Here is a 26,234-nt window from a genome sequence, read left to right as displayed (position 1 = left end):
AATATATACTGTAAACAGCATAGCTATTACAACATATTCTAAGTCATTGTCATGTATAAAAACTGTGACGGCCAAGGTAGGGGGATGAATTCATGTCAGTCAAACTGATGGTCGCAAGCAAGAAACAACCAGCAGTTATAAGAAAGAAAAGTGGGTCATATAATCTGGACAAACAACTTTATTTCTGGTAATGCATCTATACACTGTACATTCAGTCACTGTGGTATATAAGCATAGCTATTTTCAAACATAATCTCATAAAGTCCTTTACTTTACAATATAGTCCGTGTCATGAGAGAGGGAGAGGGTGTCGATGGGGGGAGGTGGAAAAGGCGCATTAAAACAAGGGAAAGGAAGGAATAGATAAATAAGCCAAGCTTTTTTTGTCATACTGTATGCGTCATTAATAAACGAGAAAGCACACATTTACCTCTTACATAAAAATATTTCTAGAATTGTAAAGTTGATATAGTATTAGCAGCAGCGTAGGGCTAAAAAGATACAAGGATGGGAAACAAATCGACGAGGTGGCGGTAGTTCTTGTGTGACTCATTTTTACCATGGGTACACTATTTGATATTGAATATATTGTTAAAAATATATATGAACTGGTGAAAAAAGTCATTCAATATAAAGACTCTACAGTAAAAAAAAAAAAAATATCCAAACAATGGGATAAAAACATATTTATGTAGGGTATATTCTCTAACGCACTGCAATAATGATTTTTTAAAAAACATGTTCTCGGTTAAAACACAAACTCAAAAAAACAAGACAGCTATTGGTCAGAAAAGATTTCTTTTTGAATAAGGATAAACCTTGTACATATATAATACAATATTGTAAATTAAAAATTATTTACATTTGTAAATTCTTCTTTTTTAATCTTCACACTGGCTAGTTTTGTCTATGAATATGTACTGTTATTGCTGCTTTATTGTCATCCATTTAGGAAAATGGTTCCTGTTTAGAAAATGATAAATAATTTAATCGTTTTTTTCTTTTATTTGGGAGCGAAGAGCCAATGTCGTCATTTTCTCCCTTTTTGTAGAAAACCATGAAAAGGAAACTACAAATATCAATTTGTTTGAGTGTAAAAACAACTATAAAATGTGCCAATTTAAGGTCTGTCAAAGTCACAATCTCAGTGTCAGTCTCTCAATAACATTGCCCTTTCTAATGTTGGTTAAGACATGGGGCTTCAACATAATGCCCTCTTCACTAGTCAGAGATGTCCACCTTTGGATAGACAGACCAGATCATGTAAAAATGGTATGACATCTTTATCTACAACCAAGATTAACCTTATAATACCGCATAGCTATGGTACATACGTTTTCTGTTGATACCTATAATTGTTTTTGACATGCATATCTCTGAAAGAGCATTTCTGAATGAATTACAGACATTATTGTTTTTTTTAGCAGTTAAAAGTCATTAAATTGTTTTTGTTGATAGTTTAGAGTAAATGTAATTACTACCGTAAACTGCAATAGCTTCATCTTGTAACTTGAGCAAGGTAGTCAAGTCAGGCCTGTCGAGAGGGATAGTGCTGAGAGGAGGGAGAATGTTCTAGATACTCCCCTCGAGAGTGCAAAAGAAAGTATCCCCTCCATTGACAGTGTCTGCACTGTGTGATGGGCTTGACATCTGCACTGTGATGGGAATGACATCCCATGGTGGAGTTGACTCTGAGCATGTCCCTATGGGCCAGCTACAATTACTTCATCGTCAGTGTTCCTGATCTGGAAACCATCTGCCCACTTTCAGGCACTTGAGGTTGTCCAGCATTGTGTTTGAACTTCGGGTTGTGTTTTGGGGTGTACTTGTGAAGTAGTTTTTCTTCTGATCTATGTAATAAACAAAGTTTAGTTTCCTTTAAAATGAGTTTTTTTTTTCTTTAAAAAAGACATGTTTGCTGTATATTGCATAACACAATAAAACATGTACAGTATCAATGCCCAATAATGACTATATGTATGGCAAACCTTCTCAAATGTCATGCATATGAAAGAAAATATGAGTTTTCGATTGGAAAAACAGACAAGCAATAAAAATATCCCACATTAAAAACAACAACATCAACAACCAAAGGAAAATGGCATAAACACAACGTACATTCGGATTGTATTGTACCCACTGTGTATTTGTAGCATTATTAAATGTATTTTTTAATTAATCATGAATTTCTCCCAGGTAAATATGTGAACAATGTGTCTTCGGACTCTAACAATCACTGCTTTTCCATGACTGGTCAAACAGCACTGTTTAACACCTTGGAACTTCGATGAATCATTGGCGTATTAATAAATACCAAAATTGTAGGAGAGTTGGGCACTCGAAGACATTCTGTGTTTTGCAATCCTACGTCCCACTATCTTTCTATTTTGAGGAGTGTCAATTGATTAAACAACCAAAAGGGTATAATTAGTGCCAAAAAATTATTGAAATGACATTTTTCAACAGCCCAAACTGTATCAGCAAGCAAGCGTGTACACCCCTTTTTTCTTTCTCATTTTATTTACAATATTTTGTCTTAAACACATGAATACATTGCATTTAAATGAGTTGCATATAATTAACAAAATGCTCACTTGGTTTTATATTGTTCTTGTCATGGATATGTCCTCTCCAATGTAAGATTGAAGACAATAGTGGGAGTATAACGCATTATAACAGTATTTTGTTATGACAAAGTGCGATTTATAATTGTAACGTAAAAAAAAAACATATCTATATTTACATACCATAATTTAATTAAAAATAACATTTTGTGGTTCTGGCTAAAGGCGCCACTTCCAGCCCTAAAATCATAATATTCAAAAAATGTATTTTTTATCTTAATTTGAGCAAGTCATGTCAACTCTCGGTAATCAAATGAAAAGGAGGAAACACAGGCAAGCTAGTTTTAACCAACAGTCCCGGGGGAAACTGGCAGAGGTCTGGGCTTCAGATTGCACCCAGATACAAATTGATCACAAAGTTTATCTTTATAAGTTCTTTACAAGTTCCAAAGAGATAAAATATCTAGTCCAATGCAATCCTCCTCACCTCTTCCATAGTAAACGTTATTTATTTCTGGAATAGTACAAAAAAAAAAAAAAACACTTTTCCTCAGTGGATCACAATGGCCTGCTCTACACACCGACGAACCATGGTGGCACTGGTGGTAGTTTGTCTTGCTTGTTGTCTGTTAATATATTTTGTAAATCTTTTTTTTTAAAGCTCCGATAGAACAAAGAATCAAAGATTTTTTTAAAATATTTTTTTATATCACTATGCAGTCTCTTAAATAGCTTATAACGTCCATAAAATTATTTAACTTCTTCACGGAAAACGGAGTAGAAGTTCTGCTGGGGCACGTGGGCAGAGTCCAGTCCTCCTGCTCGGCTCGTCTGCCGTTTTGAAAGCCCTCCATTTTGTTTCTAAACAGGCCAGTCTAATATCTTGTATTATTATCATATTTCTTTTCATCATAGAAAAGTCTGTATCCAAAATGTTCACCAGTTTTGTCTCAGAGAAAATACAGGCACAACCATATTTTGTGCTATATTTCTTTTCTTCTTCTTCAGATTCAATTTTCAGTTTTTGGAGGAGAGGTGCGTTTCAGTGCTTGTCCTAGTAACACATACAGAGTTTGACTTGCTTTGTTTCTCGCTCCAAGGATGCACCCAAGCACTCATAAAAAAATTGTGAGGATGGATACGTGCACATATAGAGGTTCGATATATCTGCTTTTCTCTAGTTTGTCTCTGTTATCTCAGTCTCTCTGGTCGGGTTGGGTGGGGAGGGCATAGTTTTGTTTTGGGGGGCTGATGGTGGGGGATTGGAAGGTGGTTGATGGTGGAAGGGGCTAGTTGTTGGCGGGGGAATCCTTGGTTGGTTTGTCCTGCTCCTTGGGCCACAGCTGCTGCTGCAGCTCCTTAACCACTCTCTCCAGGTGCTCCCTGGCCTCCCGTTCCAGCAATAGGTCTGCCCGGAGCTGCTCGCGGTCTGCCTCGGCATGCTGGAGCTTCATTTGCAAGTCCTCGATCTGGAACAAAAAAAAACTCCATGAAGGGTTGAGCTTAGGAACCAGACAATACAGACAATAGTGTGTCTACTTTCAGCACTTTCTGTCTTTTTTTTGTTTACTACCTAATATCATCTCTTTAACTCTTAAAACTTAAATCACACACACACACACACACACAGCCAGTGTGACGGCAAGACGCCATAGCCACATCCTTCCCCCGCCATTGCAAACCTCTAAGCCTCTCCACTTCCCGACCCAGACACACAACATTGAACTAGCGACACAGACCTAACTTAGCTGTCTCTCCAAATACCACAAACACTATAAACATTCACTCAAGTAAAGGCTTTTAAGACAGGGTTAGAAAGCAAATTGCTCTTTTTAGAGAAACTAGGACTCAAGGCCAGTGTACTTCTCTTTTGTTTTGTCTAATCTACATTTCCCATGATGCTTAAAAGGAACTACACGTCTCTTCCTGTTTCCTCTTTAGGCTAGCACTTATCTCGTGTCTGTGCTCTTTGGGTTACACCCATTTGTTTTCGACCACGCAGAAGGAACGTTTTTTTTCTTACCTCATTGACAATGAGCGCTTAAACTTGGTGTTAGACAGAAATGCTGCAATTACTTTGAGGGCTAGCCTCCGTTCGGAGTGTTTATGTAATCAGACTACAGACACTTTGACTATGGCCTCTTCTCTGTCTGGGTTTGATTAGCCTATTGTGTGTGTGTGTGTGTGTCCTCACCTGTGCCGAGTACTTGGCGCGCAGGCGGCCCGCCTCGCAACCCTTGTCACACACTCGGAGCTGCCGGGCCTGCTCCAGCTCCCTCTTCAGACGCATGCGCGACTCATTAGCCTCCTTCATCTTCTTCTCGCTCTCGGCGCGCAGGCGCTCAATCTCCTTCCTCAGGTTCCGCTTGGCCTCCGTGGCCTCCCTGAGCTTCTCTTTCTTAGCCACCCGCAGGAACTCCAACTCCTATATGACAAAGTTGACGTAAACATTAGGATGAGCTAACTAGCAGTAGCATTACTGAGTTACCATTAGCGTGTACAGGTTAGCAAAAGCTAATTAGCATTAGCCTACAGAGGAAGAGTTAAACCAAACAACAAGCTAGCTGTTGACATTGCGCCTGAGGAAACCCTGTTGAACTTTGAATCCTCTGAAACTCATAGCGAACTCCTGGAAAACAGATAAAGAGATAGCGTTAAACTCTTTTATAAAAGTTATGAAAGCTCATCCAAACTAACAATGCAAGTTTCATGTAACATTAATCTGTTGAAAAAGTTCTACTGCACAATGTACTGTGTTATAATACATACAGTTGAAGTCGGAAGTTTACATACACTTAGGTTGGTGTCATTAAAACTCGTTTTTCAACCATTCCACAAATTTCTTGTTAACATACTATAGTTTTGGCATGTCTGTTAGGACATCTACTTTGTGCATTTTCCAACAATTGTTTACAGACAGACTATTTCACTTGTAATTCACTGTATCACAATTCCAGTTGACTGCAGTTGACTGCACCTTTAAACAGCTTGGAAAATTCCAGAAAATGTTGTCATGGCTTTAGAAGCTTCTGATAGGCTAATTGACATCATTTGAGTCAATTGGAGGTGTACCTGTGGATGTATTTCAAGGCCTACCTTTAAACCTTTGCTTGACAACATGGGAAAATCAAAAGAAATCAGCCAAGACCTCAGAATCTTTTTTTAGACCTCCACAAGTCTGGTTCATACTTGGGAGCAATTTCCAAACGCTTGAAGGTACCACGTTCATCTGTACAAACAATAGCACGCAAGTATAAACACCATGGGACCATGCAGCTGTCATACCGCTCAGGAAGGAAACACGTTCTGTCTCCTAGAGATGAACGTACTTTGGTGCGAAAAGTGCAAATCAATCCCAGAACAACAGCAAAGGACATTGTGAAGATGCTGGAGGAAACGGGTACAAAAGTATCTATATCCACAGTAAAACGAGTCATATAATCGACATAACCTGAAAGGCCGCTCAGCAAGGAAGAAGCCACTGCTTCAAAACCACCATAAAAAAAGCCAGACTACAGTTTTCAACTGCACATGGGGACAAAGATCGTACTTTTTGGAGAAATGTCCTCTGGTCTGATGAAACAAAAATAGAACTGTTTGGCCATAATGACCATCATTATGTTTGGAGGAAAAAGGGGGAGGCTTGCAAGCCGAAGAACACCATCCCAACCGTGAAGCACGGGGTTGGCAGTATCATGTTGTGGGGGTGCTTTGCTGCAGGAGGGACCGGTGCACTTCACAAAATAGATGGCAACATGAGGATGGAAAATGATGTGCATATTGAAGCAAGATCTCAAGACATCAGTCAGGAAGTTAAAGCTTGGTCACAAATGGGTCTTCCAAATGGACAATGACCGCAAGCATACTTCCAAAGTTGTGGCAAAATGGCTTAAGGACAACAAAGTCAAGGTATTGGAGTGGCCATCCCAAAGCCCTGACCTCAATCCTATAGAAAATCAAATCAAATCAATTCTTTATTTGTCACGTGCGCCGAATACAACAGTGAAATGCTGTAACCAATAGTGCAACAAAAGTATTAGGTGAACAATAGGTCAGTAAAGAAATAAAACAACAGTAAAAAGACAGGCTATATACAGCAGCGAGGCTATAAAAGTAGCGAGGCTACATACAGACACCGGTTAGTCATGCTGATTGAGGTAGTATGTACATGTAGATATAGTTAAAGTGACTATGCATATCTGATGAACAGAGAGTAGCAGTAGCGTAAAGAGGGGTTGGCGGGTGGTGGGACACAATACAGATAGCCCGTTAGACAATGTGTGGGAGCACTGGTTGGTCGGCCCAATTGAGGTAGTATGTACATGAATGTATAGTTAAAGTGACTATGCATATATGATAAACAGAGAGTAGCAGCAGCGTAAAAAGAGGGGTGGGGGGGGGGGCACACAATGCAAATAGTCCGGGTAGCCATTTGATTACCTGTTCTGGAGTCTTATGGCTTGGGGGTAAAAACTGTTCAGAAGCCTTTTTGTCCTGCCGGTACCGCTTGCCATGCCGTAGTAGAGAGAACAGTCTATGACTGGGGTGGCTGGGGTCTTTGACAATTTTTAGGGCCTTCCTCTGACACCGCCTGGTGTAGAGATCTTGGATGGCAGGCAGCTTAGCCCCAGTGATGTACTGGGCCGTACGCATTACCCTCTGTAGTGCCTTGCGGTCAGAGGCCGAGCAATTGCGTACCAGGCAGTGATGCAACCATTCAGGATGCCCTCGATGTTGCAGCTGTAGAACCTTTTGAGGATCTCAGGACCCATGCCAAATCTTTTTAGTTTCCTGAGGGGGAATAGGCTTTGTCGTGCCCTCTTCACGACTGTCTTGGTGGACCATTCTAGTTTGTTGTTGATGTGGACACCAAGGAACTTAAAGCTCTCAACCTGCTCCACTACAGCCCCGTCGATGAGAGTGGGGGCGTGCTCGGTCCTCCTTTTCCTGTAGTCCACAATCATCTCCTTAGTCTTGGTTACGTTGAGGGATAGGTTGTTATTCTGGCCAGGTCTCTGACCTCCTCCCTATAGGCTGTCTCGTCATTGTCGGTGATCAGGCCTACCACTGTTGTGTCATCTGCAAACTTAATGATGGTGTTGGAGTCGTGCCTGGCCATGCAGTCGTGGGTGAACAGGGAGTACAGGAGGGGACTGAGTACGCACCCCTAGGGAGCTCCAGTGTTGCGGATCAGCATGGCAGATGTGTTGCTACCTACCCTCACCACCTGGGGGTGACAAATCAGGAAGTCCAGGATCCAGTTACAGAGCTAGGTGTTTAGTCCCAGGATCCTTAGCTTAGTGATGAGCTTTGAAGGTACTATGGTGTTGAACGCTGAGCTGTAGTCAATGAATAGCATTCTCACATAAGTGTTCCTTTTGTCCAGGTGGGAAAGGGCAGTGTTGAGTGCAATAGAGATTGCAGAATCTGTGGATCTGTTTGGGCGGTATGCAAATTGGAGTGGGTCTAGGGTTTCTGGGATAATGGTGTTGATGTGAGCCATTACCAGCCTTTCAAAGCACTTCATGGCTTCATGACGTGAGTGCTACGGGTCAGTAGTCATTTAGGCTGGTTACCTTAATGCTCTTGGGCACAGGGACTATGGTGGTCTGCTTGAAACATGTTGGTATTACAGACTCAATCGGGGACATGTTGAAAATGTCAGTGAAGACACCTGCCAGTTGGTCAGCACATGCCCGGAGCACACGTCCTGGTAATCCGTCTGGCCCCGCAGCCTTGTGTATGTTGACCTGTTTAAAGGTCTTACTCACGTCGGCTACGGAGAGCGTGATCACACAGTCGCCCGGAACAGCTGATGCTCTCATGCATGCCTCAGTGTTGCTTGCCTCGAAGCGAGCATAGAAGTGATTTAGCTCATCTGGTAGGCTCGTGTCACTGGGCAGCTCGCGGCTGTGCTTCCCTTTGTAGTCTGTAATAGTTTGCAAGCCCTGCCACATAAGACGAGCGTCGGAGCCGGTGTAGTATGACTCAATCTTAGCCCTGTATTGACACTTTGCCTGTTTGATGGTTCGTCGCAGGGCATAGCAGGATTTCTTGGAAGCTTCCAGGTTAGAGTCCCGCACCTTGAAAGCGGCAGATCTACCCTTTAGCTCAGTGCGAATGTTGCCTGTAATCCATGGCTTCTGGTTGGGGTATGTACGTACAGTCACTGTGGGGACGACGTCCTCGATGCACCTATTGATAAAGCCAGTGACTGATGTGGTGTACTCCTCAATGCAATCGGAAGAATCCCAGAACATGTTTCAGTCTGTGATAGCAAAACTGCTTCATCTGACCACTTTTTTATAGACCGAGTCACTGGTGCTTCCTGCTTTAATTTTTGCTTGTAAGCAGGAATCAGGAGGATAGATTCGTGGTCGGATTTCCCAAATGGAGGGCGAGGGAGAGCTTTGTACGTGTCTCTGTGTGTGGAGTACAGGTGATCCCCCCCTTGTCATACCGGAGTGTGCTGTTCGTTTGTAGGAAGAACTGAAAAGGCGTGTGCGAGCAAGGAGGCCTACAAACCTGAGTCAGTTACACCAGCTCTGTCAGGAAGAATGGGCCAAAATTCACCCAACTTATTGTGGGAAGTTTGTGGAAGGCTACCCGAACCGTTTGACCCAAGTTAAACAATTTGAAGGCAATGCTACCAAATACTAATTGAGTGTATGTAAAGTTCTGATGAAAGAAATAAAAGCTGAAATAAATCATTCTCTCTACTATTATTCTGACATTTCACATTCTTAAAATAAAGTGGTGACCCTAACTGACCTAAGACAAGGAATTTTTACTTGGATTAAACGTCAGAAATTGTGAAAAACTGAGTTTAAATGTATTTGGCTAAGGTGTATGTAAACTTCTGACATCAACTGTAGTTGAACAAGTCAAGTTGTTTCAGTCAAGGGATGCAAAGTTAAGAACGTGTAGGCTAGCTACTGATACATTCATAGGAAGGTCACCAAATAGAGCTTTCCTCCATATACTGTACATGTACCTAGAATTCCTATTTCAATACACAACAGCCCAGTGTTTACTATAGGGATGGGTGAGGTCCTCTGTGTGAAGGGTTAAGGAGATGAGAGGGCGAACAGATGTGAGGTTTCCTTCCTCTTTGAAACTGAGAGACTAAGAGATTTCTCTCTCTTTGTGTGTATATATGTGTGTGTGTATATAGAAACACCCTTCTCATGGGAACCTAACTGCCAGGACAAGCATGTCTGTCGTCAAGCTTTGTTAGCTATTTCGGAAAAGTACGATAAAAAGGACAGAAAAGAAATCCCCCGTTCTACTTGCTCAATTTACAAAATGTCCTATTTGGTAAATTAAGTGGAACTTTTGAATAATGTTCCATCTCGGAGGATGCACGTTGTGTACCTTCACACCACACACACACACACAGTTGTCGCTTGTTTAAAAAAGTTTCTTTCCAAAACCAAAATAAAAATGGAAGTCTGCCCTGACTGCTTTTGCAGCAACATCGTTTAAAAAATGTTGCCAAGTCATGGTGTAAGCCGCCAGTCATCTTAGTTCTTAACATTTTGCCCTCTGTCTGGCACTTAGAGTTTGAGGAAACTAAGACAAACTGGCATAAGAATAGGGCTAAAACCTAGACATTAGCCCTGGGAGTTGTCAGATCTTAGCCAAGGTTCCCCATCACACAGGGATAGTTCATCAACCTGTCTCTGCAATTCTATATATTTTATATTTTATAAATATTTATAGATATTTGATTAAATATACACTGAGTGTACAAAACATCAGGAACACCTGCTCTTTCCATGACATAGACTGGCCAGGTGAATCCAGTTGAAAGCTATGATCTCACTTGTTAAATCCACTTCAAACAGTGTAGATGAAGGGGAGGAGACAGGTTAAAGGAGGAATTTTAAGTAATTTAACAATTGAGACATGGATTGTATATGTGTGACATTCAGAGGGTGAATGGGCAAGACAAAAGATTTAAGTGCCTTTGAACAGGGTATGGTAGTAGGTGACAGGTGCACAGGTTTGAGTGTGTTAAGAACTGCAATGCTGCTGGGTTTTCCACGCTCAACAGTTTCCGGTGTGTATCAAGAATGGTCCACCACCCAAAGGACATCCAGCTGACTTGACACAACTGTGGGAAGCATTGGAGTCAACACGGGCCAGCATCCCTGTGGAATGCTTTTGACACCTTGTAGTCATGCCCCGACGAATTGAGGCTGCTCTAAGGGCAAAAGGGGGGGTGCAACTGAATATTAGGAAGACTTTCCTAATGTTTAGTATACTCAGGGTACATGAATTGGGATATAGGATAGTTGATTGATGGGTCTCTGTACCTGTTGGAGGCTGCGTTTGGCCTGCAGAGCTGAGCCAAGCTTTTCCTCCTGCTTCAACCTCATCTTGACGATCTCATGCAGGAACTTCTCCTTAGACTCCTTGGAGTCCAGCCCGCTGTCCAGCGCCTGCCTCAGGGTCTCCAGCTCTGACTCAAGACCCCCAGCCCCGGGGACATTAGGGGCCAACACCACTGCCACTGCTGCTGCTACCCTAGTGAGAGGGCCACCCTCTGGGGTCAATACAGCCGACGTCAATGTACACACTGGGCCCTGTGCGCCAGGCGAGCTCAGGTCCTTAGCCGAGCTGGAGGAGGTGAAGGATGGGGAGGAGAGGGAGGAAAGGGACGAAGTGACTGGGGAAGGAGAGGATAGAGAGAGAGTAATGTTAAGTTTTGAGTCAGAGAAAGAGGTTTTCGGCTGTTGACAACCTTAATCTTTCACTTCAAACATGACATGTTTCTGGGATACTCACATTCCTCTCGGCTCTCCACCTCAATCTCAACTTCTGAGTCCTCCTGGGGTGGGGGCTTGCTGGCTGCTGCTGATGGGGGGCAGAGGGGCTCTGGGTGCGGGAGCTCCACGGTGGCCATCCTCTTCCGGGGCCTGGAGATGGCCCCTTCTCCTGGGGCCTCCCTGGCGCTGGGGTGGAAGGTGCTGGGCACGGACGGGGACAGTGGCCCCGCCTTTTCCAGGGGGGGGGGTGTGAGGGCAACGTTTGGGGCCACGGCACTTTCCATCGTCTTGAAGTTGTAGAAGCTAAGAGGGAGAGAAAAAAAGAGAAAGGAGGATGTGAGAAGTGGTTGGTTTTTAGGTGTCTTTGGTTGGACTACAGGGAAAGAATCTAGAATGTTGCGGATGCTTTGACAATGAGCTAACAATGAGCATGCGTGATACTTTATTTCACAATCCAAAATGGGTTCAACAGCCACACGTAATAGTCTGTTAGATATTCACTCCTACTAAGTGAAAAATTTAACAGATTAAGTGTGTGTGCCTGTGCACATGTGTGAATGTAATGTGTGTATTATGTGTGTGTGGTGATTCACTCCGAGTGGGTGCACACAGTTGAGTGTGTGTGAGTGGTGCCGTGTGGGAGGCGGCGGTACAGTCAGCACTACCCCCTGACCTCAGCCCACCCAGACAAGCCGGTGGGCCCTCCTGATCGTGAGGCATGCCGGGAGGGAGCACCTCCATGACATAGGAATGAGCACAAAATTCCCATCCAAAATGGCTGCCGTGGTTGTGCTCTCAAAACAACCAAACTGTTTCTGCTTTTAAACAGTGGGGGTTTTTCATTGTTTTAGAGCAGGGGTGTCGAACTCATTTTGTCCGGAGGGACGCTCTGAAAATTGGTTATATTTCCTTGCCGTCGAAACTTGCAAAAAAATTGTCCCTCTATCCATGTGTTTTATTTATTTTTTGCTCCCTGACTGTCAATAAACTGTATGAATGTAGGTACATTGACTGGGCACAGTGATTATTAGTGAGCTGGACAGTCAAGAAACTTGGTCCATAATCATTTCTACACCGTTTCGATTTGGTTGTAGTGATTTTAAAGTATATTGAGTCATTTTAAAGTATTTTTACTCTAACCACCCACGGGCTGGATTAGACCCCCCTCGCGATGGTTGATACCCCTGTTTTAGAGGCTTGGATGATTGACGTGTGTTTAAACCATGGACTTGGTGTACTATGTTGACATGTGTGTTTCTTCAGGGTAGTTTGCTGTTGTTTGTTGTTGTTGTGCGTATGTTGAGCTCACCTGTCTCTCAGTGTAGCCAGAGGGCGGTTGGACGTCTCTTTGTCCCCAGCCGAGAGGTTAGGGGACCAGGGCCTGAAAGCTGAGGGTCTCTGTCTGGGCTGGATGCAGTTGAGCCCCGTATTGTCTGAAGCCGTGAGGGATCTTAGCCAATCGGGTTGCTTCTCTTTCTCAGCGGACAGGGGCAGCGATGGGAAGTCTTCATGTTTAGACTTCTTGGCTGGGATGGGATCTGATGCCTTGGTGAGAGAAAAGAAGGGAGAGAAGAGAAAATGCCATGTAAGACAAATTGTAGGGCAATTTTAGAAGTACAAGGTCAAATCTATGTTCTATTCAGAGACCGGAAGTTTCCTTTGTCCAGCGGATGGCAATTTGAGCTGCACTGCCCGCTTGGCATCCTCAATGGCCTACCAGTCTCTAATGCCAGTGAACTGAAAATGCACCCAGAGGTGTAAGATGGCTCTAGCTGTGTGTGTGTGTGTGTGTGTGTGTGTGTGTGTGTGTGTGTGTGTGTGTGTGTGTGTGTGTGTGTGTGTGTGTGTGTGTGTGTGTGTGTGTGTGTGTGTGTGTGTGTGTGTGTGTGTGTGTGTGTGTGCGTGTGCGTGTGCGTGTGTGTGTGAGAGATCCCAGTATAAATAGAGCCCAAATCAACGATTAACTCCTCGAGACAGGTGTCACAGAAAAGGCGTCTGACAACTCGGATTGTAAGTGTGTGTAAATTTAGGAGCGGTGTTGACTGCGTGTTTGTGTGTATTTGCTAGAGTTGGGAGTGCTTGAGGGTTATTATAGTGTTAGACAACACAAGACGGAAGCCTCAACTCTCACACTCGAGCTTGCAGGCCCTTCTTAACCAGCTGGTATATTGACATATGACACACTTATAAGTTATATAGAGACTGTTTGACTGAAGTTGAGCTTGTTTTGGTCAAACAACTATCAACAGTGACAGCTTTTGAGCAGTGTTGCAATACTGTTGACACTAGGATAGGCTACATTGCTTCAAAAACGTACAGTACACACACACGCGCTCACACTCACACACAGTCTGCACACGCCAGTACTCCAGACAATTGCACTACAGTGTATTTCAGCAGAGGTGAGACCTCTCTCTCTATCCCTTTCTCTCTCTTTCTCCCTCTCTCTCTCTCTCTTTCTGTCTCTGAGCTGAGGGAGTCTTTAAAAAGCAGACAAGGGCGGTCTGTGTTCCGGACTGCCATGACCTCAGCCTCTCCAAGCTGTGGCTGTCACTAGCCTCCCCCACCCCCCTTCCCTCGCAGCCCTCCTCACTGCAAGTCTGTCTCTCCTCTTCTTCCTTTTCTCATCCAACCAATAAACGTAATGCCATGTATCCTTTACTACTATCTTACTTTAAAAATAGATACACGTTTTTTGCAAATGCTAATAGTTGTACCGAGAGTGAATGACAACAGAGCATCTGGAAATTATATATAAATGTATAATAGCTATATAATTCCAATCCCTCATCATTAGCATCATAACACAAACCGTATGTTACAATTGCTGATTGTAATATATTGTTGTACACAAGAACAACATTAGAGAGCCCAAATCTAGCTTTCGTTATATCACACACGTGATGTTTGGCCACAGACAGACAATAGCATATCATTACAAAATCGACTCAAATGATTGAGAACGTGGAAATAGGAACTAGGACATAGGAAGAAAATACACTTTGGAATATTGGGATGTGGCCAATGTCTCTGAGAGGAGCAGATGTCTTGCTTCCGTCTACCTGACCACCTAACTAGGGCTCTGCGTGCGTGCGTGCGTGTGTGTGTGTGTGTGTGTGTGTGTGTGTGTGTGTGTGTGTGTGTGTGTGTGTGTGTGTGTGTGTGTGTGTGGGTGGTGTGTGTGTGTGTGACACACTGGACGCTTGCCAAGGTCTTCCAGCCCAAACAGGAAATGCTGGGAGCAGTGCTTTGTGGGAGGAAGTGAAATCTGAAGGACAGGCCGAGGTGAATCGTAACATTGCTGTCTCCCAACGTATTGTCTCACACACACCCCAACACTAACTGTGTGTGTCTGTGCATGTGGTGTGTCCTACACAAGGTGGGACACATCTACTTTTATTAGAAAGCCAACAGCCCTATGCTGATAAGCCACTGCATTGCAACAGGATTGCCAATACCACCGATTATTAGAATATCTTCAGAGAGAGAGAGAGAATCTCCTGGCTTGGGCTGCAAATGTGGGGCAAGAGTACATGCTTGTAAAGCAAGTGAGGTGGAAGAAAGGGAGGGGCAAGGCTTATTTTTATGATCCTGTCTGGATTACACAGCATAGACAGGATGTCACACTCGAATATAAGGGCTTTGATTAGCCAAGTTGTGTGAGAGACATGCCCAGACGAGTGTCGACTCACTGAAAATACCCGCTTTTGAAATCTCACACCTCGGTGGAGTCATAGTATCTGCACCCCCACTGCCTAGGAATAACCCTGGGTTGAGAGAGTGACAAAGCCTTTTCTCATGAGGGCTGGCTGGAGGTAAGGAGGGAGAAAATAGAGAGAGAGAAGATAGAGAGAGTAGCGGGTAATGCTCAGCTGCCAGGAAGCCCTCCGGATGAGTGTGTGGCATGCATGTCTGCCAGTGTGTGTGTCTGTGCTCGTGTGTGTGTCTGCTCATGTGGGTGGGGCACGTCACACTCTGTCAGTCACGCTCAGTCAAGGTCCATGTGCCCTGTGTGAAACTCTTCAAGTTCTTCTGTCTGCTAGCTATCACAGCGTGGTACACCAATGTGGTGTCCAGCTCAGCACAGTCAAACACTCATGCTATGGCTAGATAGCGCTGAGGCTAACACTAGAGCAGATGAGGAAGCAAAGGTCACCTCTGGCCACACAGGCAGGGGGCTCTTAGTTGCTGAGGACAACTCCATGTCTGAGCCCTCAATGTTACACATCCAATGAGGGGGAAGTTCACTGAGTGGTTTTGGATGTTACAGAGCCAATCAAATTCCTAGTAAGTTAGAGAATTGCTTTATTCTGAGGGGGGGGGGGGGGGGGGGGGGCGCTTGGAAATTTTGATGGGAGGATAATTGTCGGATCTAAAAAGGCTTGAAAGAAAATCCTCCTCGCCGAAAAAGCCCAGGCTTTGTGGTACAGTGGATAGACGGTCTGTTTTCTCAAGAGGTAGAACTGACACTCCCATGACACAATCTGTCATTTTCATTGCTCTCTCCCTCAGTCTCTGTCTCTCACTGTACCTGCCTCCCTCTGTCTGTTTGTCTGTCTCAATTCAACACTGCATTTCTTGTGACACAGATTACAGGATGTCCTCTCCAAACAAGCAGAATTCCATTCAACAAAAGCAAGCAAGCAAAACGAAGCTAGAATGAAGAAAAAAAGTCCCGACAACACAGGGAGGTAAACAAACAAACTGTCGGGGGTAAACAGCCAACCGTATCTCAACCCAATTTAAAATGTCAATCTCAAGATCAAAATGAAACAGAATTGCTGCAACTCTCGGACAATGCGGTTCAATGTCATACTCTGGTCTTATTCTGGTCAGGTTTCAACTATACTACATCTGGTTGTCTAGGCAAACCCTGACCGTGACATTGACCACGTGAATGAGGTCACTTCCAGTTTGGCCTGACGACCTCACTTGCACGTTGAGTTTGCGGCCTGAGTGTGAAACCTTGTCAACAGTGTCAGTGACGTGGTTGTGTCAGAGAGAAGAATGGCCCGTGGCGCTGGATTGTGTGTATGTGGCACCAAACATGTTGTGTTAGCTAGTGCAAAGCTAACATCCTCTCAGACTAAGGGGAAATGAAAGTCTCTAACTATCGTGTCCCACCCTGCCTGTGACCTGTCTTTGACCTCCTTGCTGGAGGGCCACACTGTGACTGCAGGAAGGGAGGGCCTTCCTGGAAATTAGCCTAGCACCTTGTCTAGTGTTTACTGCTAGCTCGCAGAAGGACATGAAGCGAGAGATGTCTCACTGCGCCTTAACCGCAGAAACCTAAAGTTTACATCTGCTGGCAAACAAACAGGTGTCAGACAACACGTTTCTGTGAAAATGTGATTAAAACACACACACCTGTGTCTCTGTACTCGGTGAGGTAAATAACTATAAACAGGTTTTTGAGTTACAGCAACACAATCTCAACACTGCAGACTAGGGTCAATTTCATCTTAAGTGTCTACTCTATACTATCACTATTTAAATATCTAAGTACGGTGCAACTGGATATGTGCATTTTGGAGATTCTACTTTTCTTCTACTTTTCTTTGCTGACTAAACTTGAAAGTACCTCATTTAGTATTCACTTTGATATACAGAGGGAACACTTTCTCTGTGCTCAGCAGTTAAGTGAGTATGTTTAGCCCTTCTGGTTGGGCTGCTGTATAGAGAGGGTGTATTTACTTGTTGATTGAATATCCTTGTTCTAAGGCAGTCGTGTTCAAAATATACAGCCGGGGATTACTGACACCTGTTTCTGTGTGCGCGCGTGTGTGTGTACTAGTAGCAGCAAGGGGTGAGACGAGAGGCAGATGTTCAGGTAGCTGACTTCTGTAGCAAGAGAGAGGGGCCAGAATCTGTACTATCTTTACTTACACACAAACACCCTCATCTGGCAACCCTATCTCTTTTCACGTCTCCCTACTACGAGAACAAAAACAGCCCAATTCCACAACTTAACCTTCAAAACCTGCAACTTCAACGGTCCTAGCCATCCCTTATCAAATCAAATCAAATTTGTCTTATGAACATGCCATGCTATGATATTTAGCAGATGTTATTGCGGGTGTAGCGAAATGCTTGTGTTCCTAGTGTAACAGTGTAGGTTCCGTCCCTCTCTTCGCCCCAACCTGGGCTCGAACCAGGGACCCTTGCACACATCAACAACTGACACCCCACGAAGCATCGTTACCCATCGCGCCACAAAAGCCGCGGCCCTTGCAACGCAAGGGGCAACCCTACTTCAAGTCTCAGAGCGGGTGACGTCACCGATTGAAACGCTATTAGCGCGCACCACCGCTAACTAACTAGCCATTTCACATCGGTTACACTCACCCCCCCTTTGACCTCCTCCTTTTCCGCAGCAACCAACGATCCGGGTCAACAGCATCAATGTAACAGTGTAGGTTCCGTCCCTCTCTTGCCCCAACCCGGGCTTGAACCAGGGACCCTTGCACACATCAACAACTGACACCCATCGAAGCATCGTTACCCATCGCGCCACAAGAGCCACGGCCCTTGCAACGCAAGGGGCAACCCTACTTCAAGTCTCAGAGCGGGTGACGTCACCGATTGAAACGCTATTAGCGCGCACCACCGCTAACTAACTAGCCATTTCACATCGGTTACACTAGCTCCAACAGGGCAGTAGTATCTAACAATTCACAACAATACACACACATTTTAAAGTAAAATAATGGAATTAAGAAATATAGAAATATATGTTAGTCCAAAGTTAAGACTTTGCTCCTGACAGCATTCTCTCAGTCTCCACATGTCCTTATGGAAGGACAATGTTGATAAGTTTGAGAAAATACAGACTACAGAACATAGTTGTCTTTTTTTTATATGCCTGATGCACTTTGGGCTTTCCCAGAACAGAATGTGGTCTGGTGTTGTTCCTCCTCGACTGAGGTTTCCACTTCCAGGAAGAGTCCATAGGGACAGACATAACAGACCCTCCTACATGGTTGTGCTCGGCTACATTAGGCTAGGCTAGAGGCTAGGCTAGGGCCACCACAAAAAGGGAGAACAGGCTAGCCAGCCGCAGCTAAATTAGGCCCAGGTCCCAAGGGGACAGGAGTCTCACACACCCTAGCCACATCAGAGAGAGAGAAGGGGAGGAGGTGAGAGAAGGTGTCTGGGCAGATAGAAAGAGGGAGCGAAAGGTGAGAAGGGAAAGACTGAAGTAAAAGCAAAAGAGGCAAGATAACCACTGGAGGGATCATATTTAAGCAGACTGCAGAAACTCTCCCTTAAATACAAATATATGAGAGAAGCGAGAGAGAGTGGGAGAATGCGAGATAGAGGGAGAGAGAGCAGTTAATGACTTTCCTTGTTCCACAGGCCTCCCATCCTGCCTGAAAGTAACTGTCCAGTGAAAATCTCACTTTTAAAAGTTAACATGCTGTTAACTCATACCTAAATAATGCATATTTTTTGCGCTCCGATTACACGCAAGCGCCTAGTTCAGCAGTTTAAACATGATGACTTCAGCCTAATGTGAAAACCTTACTAGCTAGCTAGCAAGCTTCCCTCTCTTGTTGGTTAGCGACCTAGTCAATGTTAGCTCTCATTTGACTGGTATAACGTTACGTTAGCTAGCTAGCTAACTACCTAGCTAATCAAAACAAAACCACATTCATTGGCTAGCTACCTTTATTTGCCTGTTTGTTAGCTAGCTAGCTACAGCGGCTGGCTAACTGCTGGGCTTTGTACAAGCAAACTAACGTTAGCTAAGTAGCGTTAGCTAGTTAGCCACCTAGCTAATCAAAATATCTGTTTGCATTTATTGATTAACCTCAGTTTATATAGCTAGCTATATAGAGTAGCCTAGGTTTGTTAGCATACACTTCAAATGACTGGCAGCAATAGTCTTGCGTTTTGGCTAAAAAAGATGTTAGCATTGTCAGAATTTCTACAAAAAAAGTATCACATCAATGTTTCTAACGGATTATTAAATTATCCATTTAATAAAAACTGTTGCACCTACAAACTTAATCAATACGTTTTTAAGTCCAATGGTAACTTTATGGATGCTATAGTCTCGTTTTAATTCGACGTCAAGAATTTGAGCTAGGTACTATAGGCGCAAGAAATACTCTTAAAACTCAACCGCTAACCACCCTGTTAATCTGGTATGTGGATTTTTGGTAATGGACTGTTAATCTGGTATGTGGATTTTTTGGTAATGTGGCCAAAGCATACATTAAGAAAAAAACTAAACAAAAATAAACACTTTATCTGAAAAACTTTTATCTGAAACAGGCCGTTTAAAAAAATGCTTGCTATTTCCTCAGAGGATTGACATCATCCACCTGAGGATGAGCTGTCCACTCAGCAGTCTACTTGCACTAATATTTTTTATGACCAGTATACGCCCTCACCATTCTGTTGTTGGTGTATACGCCCACACCATTCCAACACAGAAAAGCTGCTTTTTAAGGCATATTGTAATTAATTGTACGTCATATTTCATAGAAATCTGGAAAGTTACTTGAAGGCCTAGCCGAGAGCAGTGAACACACACTCTCTGACACACACACAGAGACCTGGCGCAGCGCCAGTGCTTCAGAATAGTCTAAACCAGGTCGGAGAGTGAAAGAAAGAGGGAGAGCGAGAGAGGGAAAGGGAGAGCGAGAGAGGGAAAGGGAGAGTGAGAGAAAGAGTGAGAGCGAGAGAGGGAAAGGGAGAGCGAGAGAGGGAAATTGAGGGGGGGGGGCTCCATTTCCTATGGCCAAATTTGCTTTGGCAACTGTTTCCGTGGGAATAGTGCGAGACTGGTTCCTCTAAGCCAGAGAGGGATCGGCTCCACTGGAGGAAGGGTTGAAGCATGGGGGGTGGCCATGGTAAGCAAATACAGCTGGACTTTTCCATCCTCCATCCATATCTATATCCCCCCGTGCCAAAGCAAAACATGAGCCGGTCTGTCTGCTAGATGAAGCTAGTTAGCTGATTGTGGAGCGATCAAATGCTAGCCAAATGCTAACACGACACGTTGGATGGCAGTGCATAGCTATACAAAGACATGTCCGCATTGTGGCATGACGTGTTATATAACCCTACACCAACTGGCCATAAAATGTCTTATGAACATGCCATGCTATGACGCATGGAATGATGTCTGACTTATGTAGCATTAGGTAGCCTTTTTGTGAAGGCTTCAAAGCCAGCTTTGTCACCTTATGTGTCTCAACACCAGTGGGTAGTGGGCAATTAAGAAGAGCATTGGAAGACTCAAATATCACAACTAAATATTTGTTGCTTTTGACTTCTTTGGTCCCTGGCCAAGTAAGATGGGCCAAAGAGCAAAGTGTCCATTTTCAGATAGGCACATAATGCTAGAAAATAATCCAATGTCTGCCTTACTATCCAAACAAGTAATGTTTTATAGCCTTCTAAAAGCAAGATAATTCAATTGACTATATTTTAAAAGTTGTTCTAATCCCTGCCACATACTAATGGACAGTTTTATCGATCTGCCTCTGTGTGTGTGTGTGTGTGTGTGTGTGTGTGTGTGTGTGTGTGTGTGTGTGTGTGTGTGTGTGTGTGTGTGTGTGTGTGTGTGTGTGTGTGTGTGTGTGTGTGTGTGCGTGCGTGCGCATATCTCCTCCTTCCTGGAGAATAATTGTACTCCCCATCTTAATGATAACATGACTGACCATCAAGTAACAGAACACAACTCATGGATAATCAAACACGGTCATGTGGCCATGCCTTCTCACCATATCACAGTGCCGTACTGCTCACAGCTATTGGGTGCTGTTGAGGCAATAGCTAGCCTAGAGGGAAGAAACAACATTTCTCAAAGGAATGCCGGCCAATATAGGTGGGGCTTCATTGCCGTGGGTTATGACAGGGCTTTACAGTCCACTCCAGATAGTTTATTTGGCGTCAGAAGGCCTCCCCTTCATATGGAATATTCTGAGTGGGAATGGCAGAAGAGAACAAAAATGCTAGCCTTTACAGCCTCGTAAAGGCTTGCTCTGGTTAGGGAAAGGCTGAGAGGATGAGAGACAGAAAGACAGAGGGACGGAGGAGAGGAATCCACTGAGGAAAACTAGGGCCCGTTTTCACAGGAGCAAGGCGAGGGGAACGGTGTGTGTGTTGGGGGCGGAGTGGGTGTACAGTTGAGCCTAGTGTGTGGGTGACAGCGCACCCCCATTTTTTTATATTTTTTTTGTTTAACCTTTATTTATCTAGGCAAGTTAGTTAAGAACTCATTCTTATTTCACAATGACGGCCTACCCCGGTCAAAACCTCTCCTAACCCGGACGACGCTGGGCCAATTGTGCTCCGCCCTATGGGACTCCCGATCACGGCCGATTGTGATACAGCCCAGGATCGAACCAGGGCCTGTAGTGACGCCTCTAGCACTGAGATGCAGTGCCCAGGGGAGCCGGTTGAGGTTGTATGTGAAAGGGTTAAGCCGCATGGCTGAGTGAATACATCAGTTGCAGCGAGGGGTGTGTGGGCATTGCATGCTCCAGCTGGCACGGAGGCACACACACACACACACACACACCGCCAGTTTGATTTCCAAGTATTACTTACGGGGCAGTGGAACACCAGCAGGTACAGTATTTTTGTTGCGCAGGCTACTGCTGCACATGCCTCGACATGTGACGCCCTAAACCTACCACACACAGACAATCCCCAGAAAGCAGTGTGCAAGCTCTCACTGCTACAGACACACACACAGGCATGTTTACACACGCGCACACACACACACATGCTGTGCCACACAAAAAAAGCAAAAATGCCCACGCCCACACACACACACACACACACACACACACACACACACACACACACACACACACACACACACACACGCTGTGCCACACAAAAAAAGCAAACATGCCCACGCCCACACTTCAAAGAGCTGCAGTGTAGGGTTAAGTTGTGGAGACAAGCCTTACCCCACAACAATAAATCACAGATCTGAGCACCTACAACAAACTCCCAACTGCACTTCTATAGACACCCCAAACAAAACACACCATGGGGTGCCCTGCACTCACATAGATAACGTTAGGCCCCCTCTCAATACTTGAAGACAGGCATTTCTCCGTAATCCTCCTTCTTTGAGGGATTTCGCTGATTTGACAGAATACGGATAGGTTTAAAGACAACTTCAAGACAACTTCAAGGTAGAAACCCTATCACGTTAAATCAGTGATCGCAACGGGATAGGAGGAAGGAGGGATGCATGTCTCAAGTAGTTGAGACCAGCCACAGGACTTTCCCCATGCAGTGTGCCTATCTGTTGCTAACCTTGTTGTAACTGCTTTAAATTATTGAACACAGCTGCATTGATAACAGCTGAGCAACAAGCTGCCTTTCTCTATGTGTGTGTGTGTGTGTGTGTGTGTGTGTGTGTGTGTGTGTGTGTGTGTGTGTGTGTGTGTGTGTGTGTGTGTGTGTGTGTGTGTGTGTGTGTGTGTGTGTGTATGTGAGTGTGTGTGTGTCTGTCTGTGTGTTTGTGTGGTCCACTAAGGCCCAGGCATGGGGTGGGGAATTTAGTCAGGCTAGTTGTGAGGCAGCACAGGCTAGACGTCACAATCCCCCCTCCCCTGTCTATAAGGCTAAAGCCCTTCCCTGGAGCCTGCCAATACCAGGGATAAGGACAGACGACCAATTACAATCTTAACCTCGATCGCCCGCACCCAAAGCCGCTTTGCTGCTTTCTCCTTTTTCCCTCTCTCTCTCTCTACCAATCTACCAAAGGGGGGAGCCGCCACACACAGAACCAGGAAGAGGAGACGTCGACTCACTCTAGAGGGTGGTGGCCATTATAGAAATAGACGCAATAGAACAGAAGTAGTTCTGAAATGTAGGATCTGGATTGTTCTCTCTTTCTACAGCCACTATGGCTGCCTGTCCATATAGCCCATCGCCTGAGCTACGTTTCAATATTCACACTGGCATACCACTTCGAATGTAATCCTTTGCTTCAATGCAAGTGTTATGCTGGTATGAATTTGGGATTTTGTGCCCATAGGGGCTGATTAAACTTGGTAGCTTGATTGTTTCTATTAGCTCCTATATGGAATTCGGCGTAAGGAAAGAGGCCCTTGAAGCAATCTCTTAGAGATGGAGGGGTTTGTTGATGAAAGAGGTGGATATTGTGCCACATGAATCGGAGTCAATGGAACTCAAGATACTGAGGATAATGAAAGGTATGAAAATGGTAAAAGGTGTGAATAGAATGAAGGGTGAGTATTATAGGGTTCTCAAGTAATCGTACTCCACAACGAAGTAGCTCTCGAGATCGATCCACAGCATGTATAAGGGGACTATTCATGTCAATATCAAGGTCCACAAGGAAGCTGGAGAAATTAGTGTATTTGTTTAAAATGTATGGGGGTCTGTGTGTGTATAAGTAGTTTGTTTATGTGAACGTGAGTGCGTGTATGTAGAGGCCAATGTGCTAGAGTATACCATGTAAAGGGTAGTTGTTTACCAACTGTTAAACTGCTGTCACTGTGATGCCATTCCAGAGTGTGTGACACTAGACAGACTGGGAGGCTAGCCCGTATTGAGTAGAGTGCAGGTCAAAGAGCAGGAACCCTTTCTCCCCTCTGCCTGCAGCAGCTGTAGTCTGAGCTGGAGAAATCTGATTATTGCCACCTGGCATTGTCTGCTGTGTGTGTGTGTGTGTGTGTGTGTGTGTGTGTGTGTGTGTGTGTGCGTGCGTGCGTGCGTGCGTGCGTGCGTGCGTGCGTGCGTGCGTGCGTGCGTGCGTGCGTGCGTGCGTGCGTCGGTGCGTTGGACTGACTCAGATTTCCGGAGCTATGTCAGCGCCGGCCCTCATTTTCATAAGAAAATCCTATAAATCCTCTCTCTACCTCCTTCTCCATAGCAACCCGGGGAGACACTCCGATTAAGCGGCTCCATCTCAGCCGGGCGCCCCCGTCCTTTTCATCTTTTTAAATTCTAATTGAGGACTCTTTTCAGAATGGAGCTTTTATGGCTTTTATGGGTCACCAGAGACCAGGCTCCCGTTTTTCCTACAGTTTTTCCGGTTCTTTCCGACGGATGTTGAGATAAAACCGGGGGCTGAATGTGGGATGTGGCAGGATTAGGCTCTTCAGGGATTGACCCCAGCCGAGCTGTCTGCTCAATCCTCTAGATTAAAAACCGGGGAACGTGTGATACGACAAACGGGTCTCGTTCGCGGTTTCCCGCCGGGCGCAACTAAGGTTAGGGCCTTAGGCAATCCTGAAAGAAAACATCCAAAACACGTGTGTGTGTGTGTGTATGTGTGTGGGTCGGGGGTCCTCACACACACAACTGCATAAGCCCTGAACCATCTGAGACAGCAAGTTTTTCAGATCTCTAACACGCCAGAGAACACATTTATCCTAGAAGAGAGAAGGGTGGGTCACTCTCCTCTCCTTTCCTCTTCTTCCTTCCTACGGGGCAAGGTAGGTTAGCCATTTTACAAACCGATTCAAGTCAGCCGTGGTGGTTGACGTATGGCAGCAAGCGAGCGCGACTCCCAATGCCGATTTTGGACAGCCAGACTTCTTGAGACACAGCCACTCCTGTGGAGCGTACAAAAGGCGGACTGTGTTCACTGATGGACGTGTTTGTTGTAGTTGGGCATTCAGTGGGCCGCTCGGGGCTACGGTAATGAGCTCGGAGACATGCAGGTCAGTAGATGGACCACGCTGAGTACATCATCATCGGCGCAGGAGAAACAAGTTCTAATACATAGTAGGACTGACGTGGAGGACTCCATTATATAGAGAGGGACAAAACAAGGAAGGCGGAGGGGAAGGCTGAGTCTGGGTAAAATGAACGGGCATGCTGTGTTGAATTCCATAGTGACTGCAATGTATGACTGTGCAGGAGAACAAGTGGGAGATGCAAAGAATATGCTGTCAGAAAAGGTTTCAGAAAAATGACAGGGCCTTTGTGGGGAAAATGTTGACAATGTGACGCATGTTTTCAGAGATTATTCGGATATCATGTCCATCCACATCAATGAGAATTAGAGATTTGGATTGTAGAAAACGGCACATTGTACTTGGTTCCTGTATGTAAAGTAGCCAATGTGTTGCTGCTGTTCAGTTTAGCAGTGCACTGGTTATACACTCGCTTCCATAGAGCCAGCTTTTCCGCTTCCCTTCCCATTTAGACTGCAAGACAGTCAATAGTGGAACAGCTGCAGCCGCCCCTAGTCCTCCCCTCTCCTACCCAGAACAAACCCGCCTAGGACAAGCAATCATATGCCAGTACTATAGCATTAGCACAAATTCCAACACTTTAAATGCAATGACAACAAGAGTGCTAGTCCACAACTGTCATGACAAAACACTCTATGTGATGGCCAGCCAACTGTTTTCCATACCCTCCGACAGTCAAACACTATGGAAATGATGCGATGGGCAACTTTTGCATATAGTGGCCAGCTCCTGCGGCACGAGGTTGGGGGGGGGGGGAGACATTTACGGTCGCGCCACTGGCATTTTGACAGTGACTGCCATCTCATTTGCAAACCACTAGAAAGCAGGAGTGGCTGAAGTCGCCCAAACAAACACTATTAAATGGTAGACTATCAGACAGGAAGCTGCCAATCACAATGGGGAAATAGGCCCAGCCGAGAGACGTCAGGTGACATCATCGGGGGGATACTGCATGGTGGCCTGAGGAGCATGCAATGCATGGCCAATGAAGTTTCTCCATTGACTCCAATGGCTCAGCTTAACAACTCCCCCAAGGAGACAGCCTAGCCCAGCGGTGTCTTCCAACCCGCACTAACTGTGACAACGATGAGGTTATTTTTGGAAAACCACAAAAATGTCCAAGCCAACCGTCACAACTGTCAAGTACTGCACAGCACCGAGTTGACGCCACACCAAAACACTGACATTCCAGCCTT

At 44.9% G+C, this 26,234-nt stretch overlaps 1 protein-coding gene across 1 annotated transcript in view; it reads right to left on the bottom strand.

Annotated features, from left to right (window-relative positions):
* Positions 1-162: 162 nt before the first annotated feature.
* The window catches only part of skia (SKI proto-oncogene a), a 77,088-nt gene continuing 51,016 nt past the window's right edge, over positions 163-26,234 (bottom strand). Inside the window, exons 2-6 of the mRNA XM_014136509.3 lie at positions 12,645-12,880; positions 11,355-11,638; positions 10,883-11,235; positions 4,759-4,989; positions 163-4,033 (exon numbers count right to left, since the gene is read on the bottom strand). Coding sequence (XP_013991984.1) covers positions 3,854-4,033; positions 4,759-4,989; positions 10,883-11,235; positions 11,355-11,638; positions 12,645-12,880 — 1,284 coding nt within the window. The 3' untranslated portion in view covers positions 163-3,853. The remainder of the gene's footprint in view (positions 4,034-4,758; positions 4,990-10,882; positions 11,236-11,354; positions 11,639-12,644; positions 12,881-26,234) is intronic.

Source organism: Salmo salar, chromosome 13 (assembly GCF_965601325.2).
Source record: "Salmo salar chromosome 13, fSalSal1, whole genome shotgun sequence".
Classification (NCBI taxonomy): domain Eukaryota; kingdom Metazoa; phylum Chordata; class Actinopteri; order Salmoniformes; family Salmonidae; genus Salmo; species Salmo salar.
Note: the sequence above shows the minus strand (reverse complement) of the source record. Positions and strands in the feature narration are given on the sequence as shown.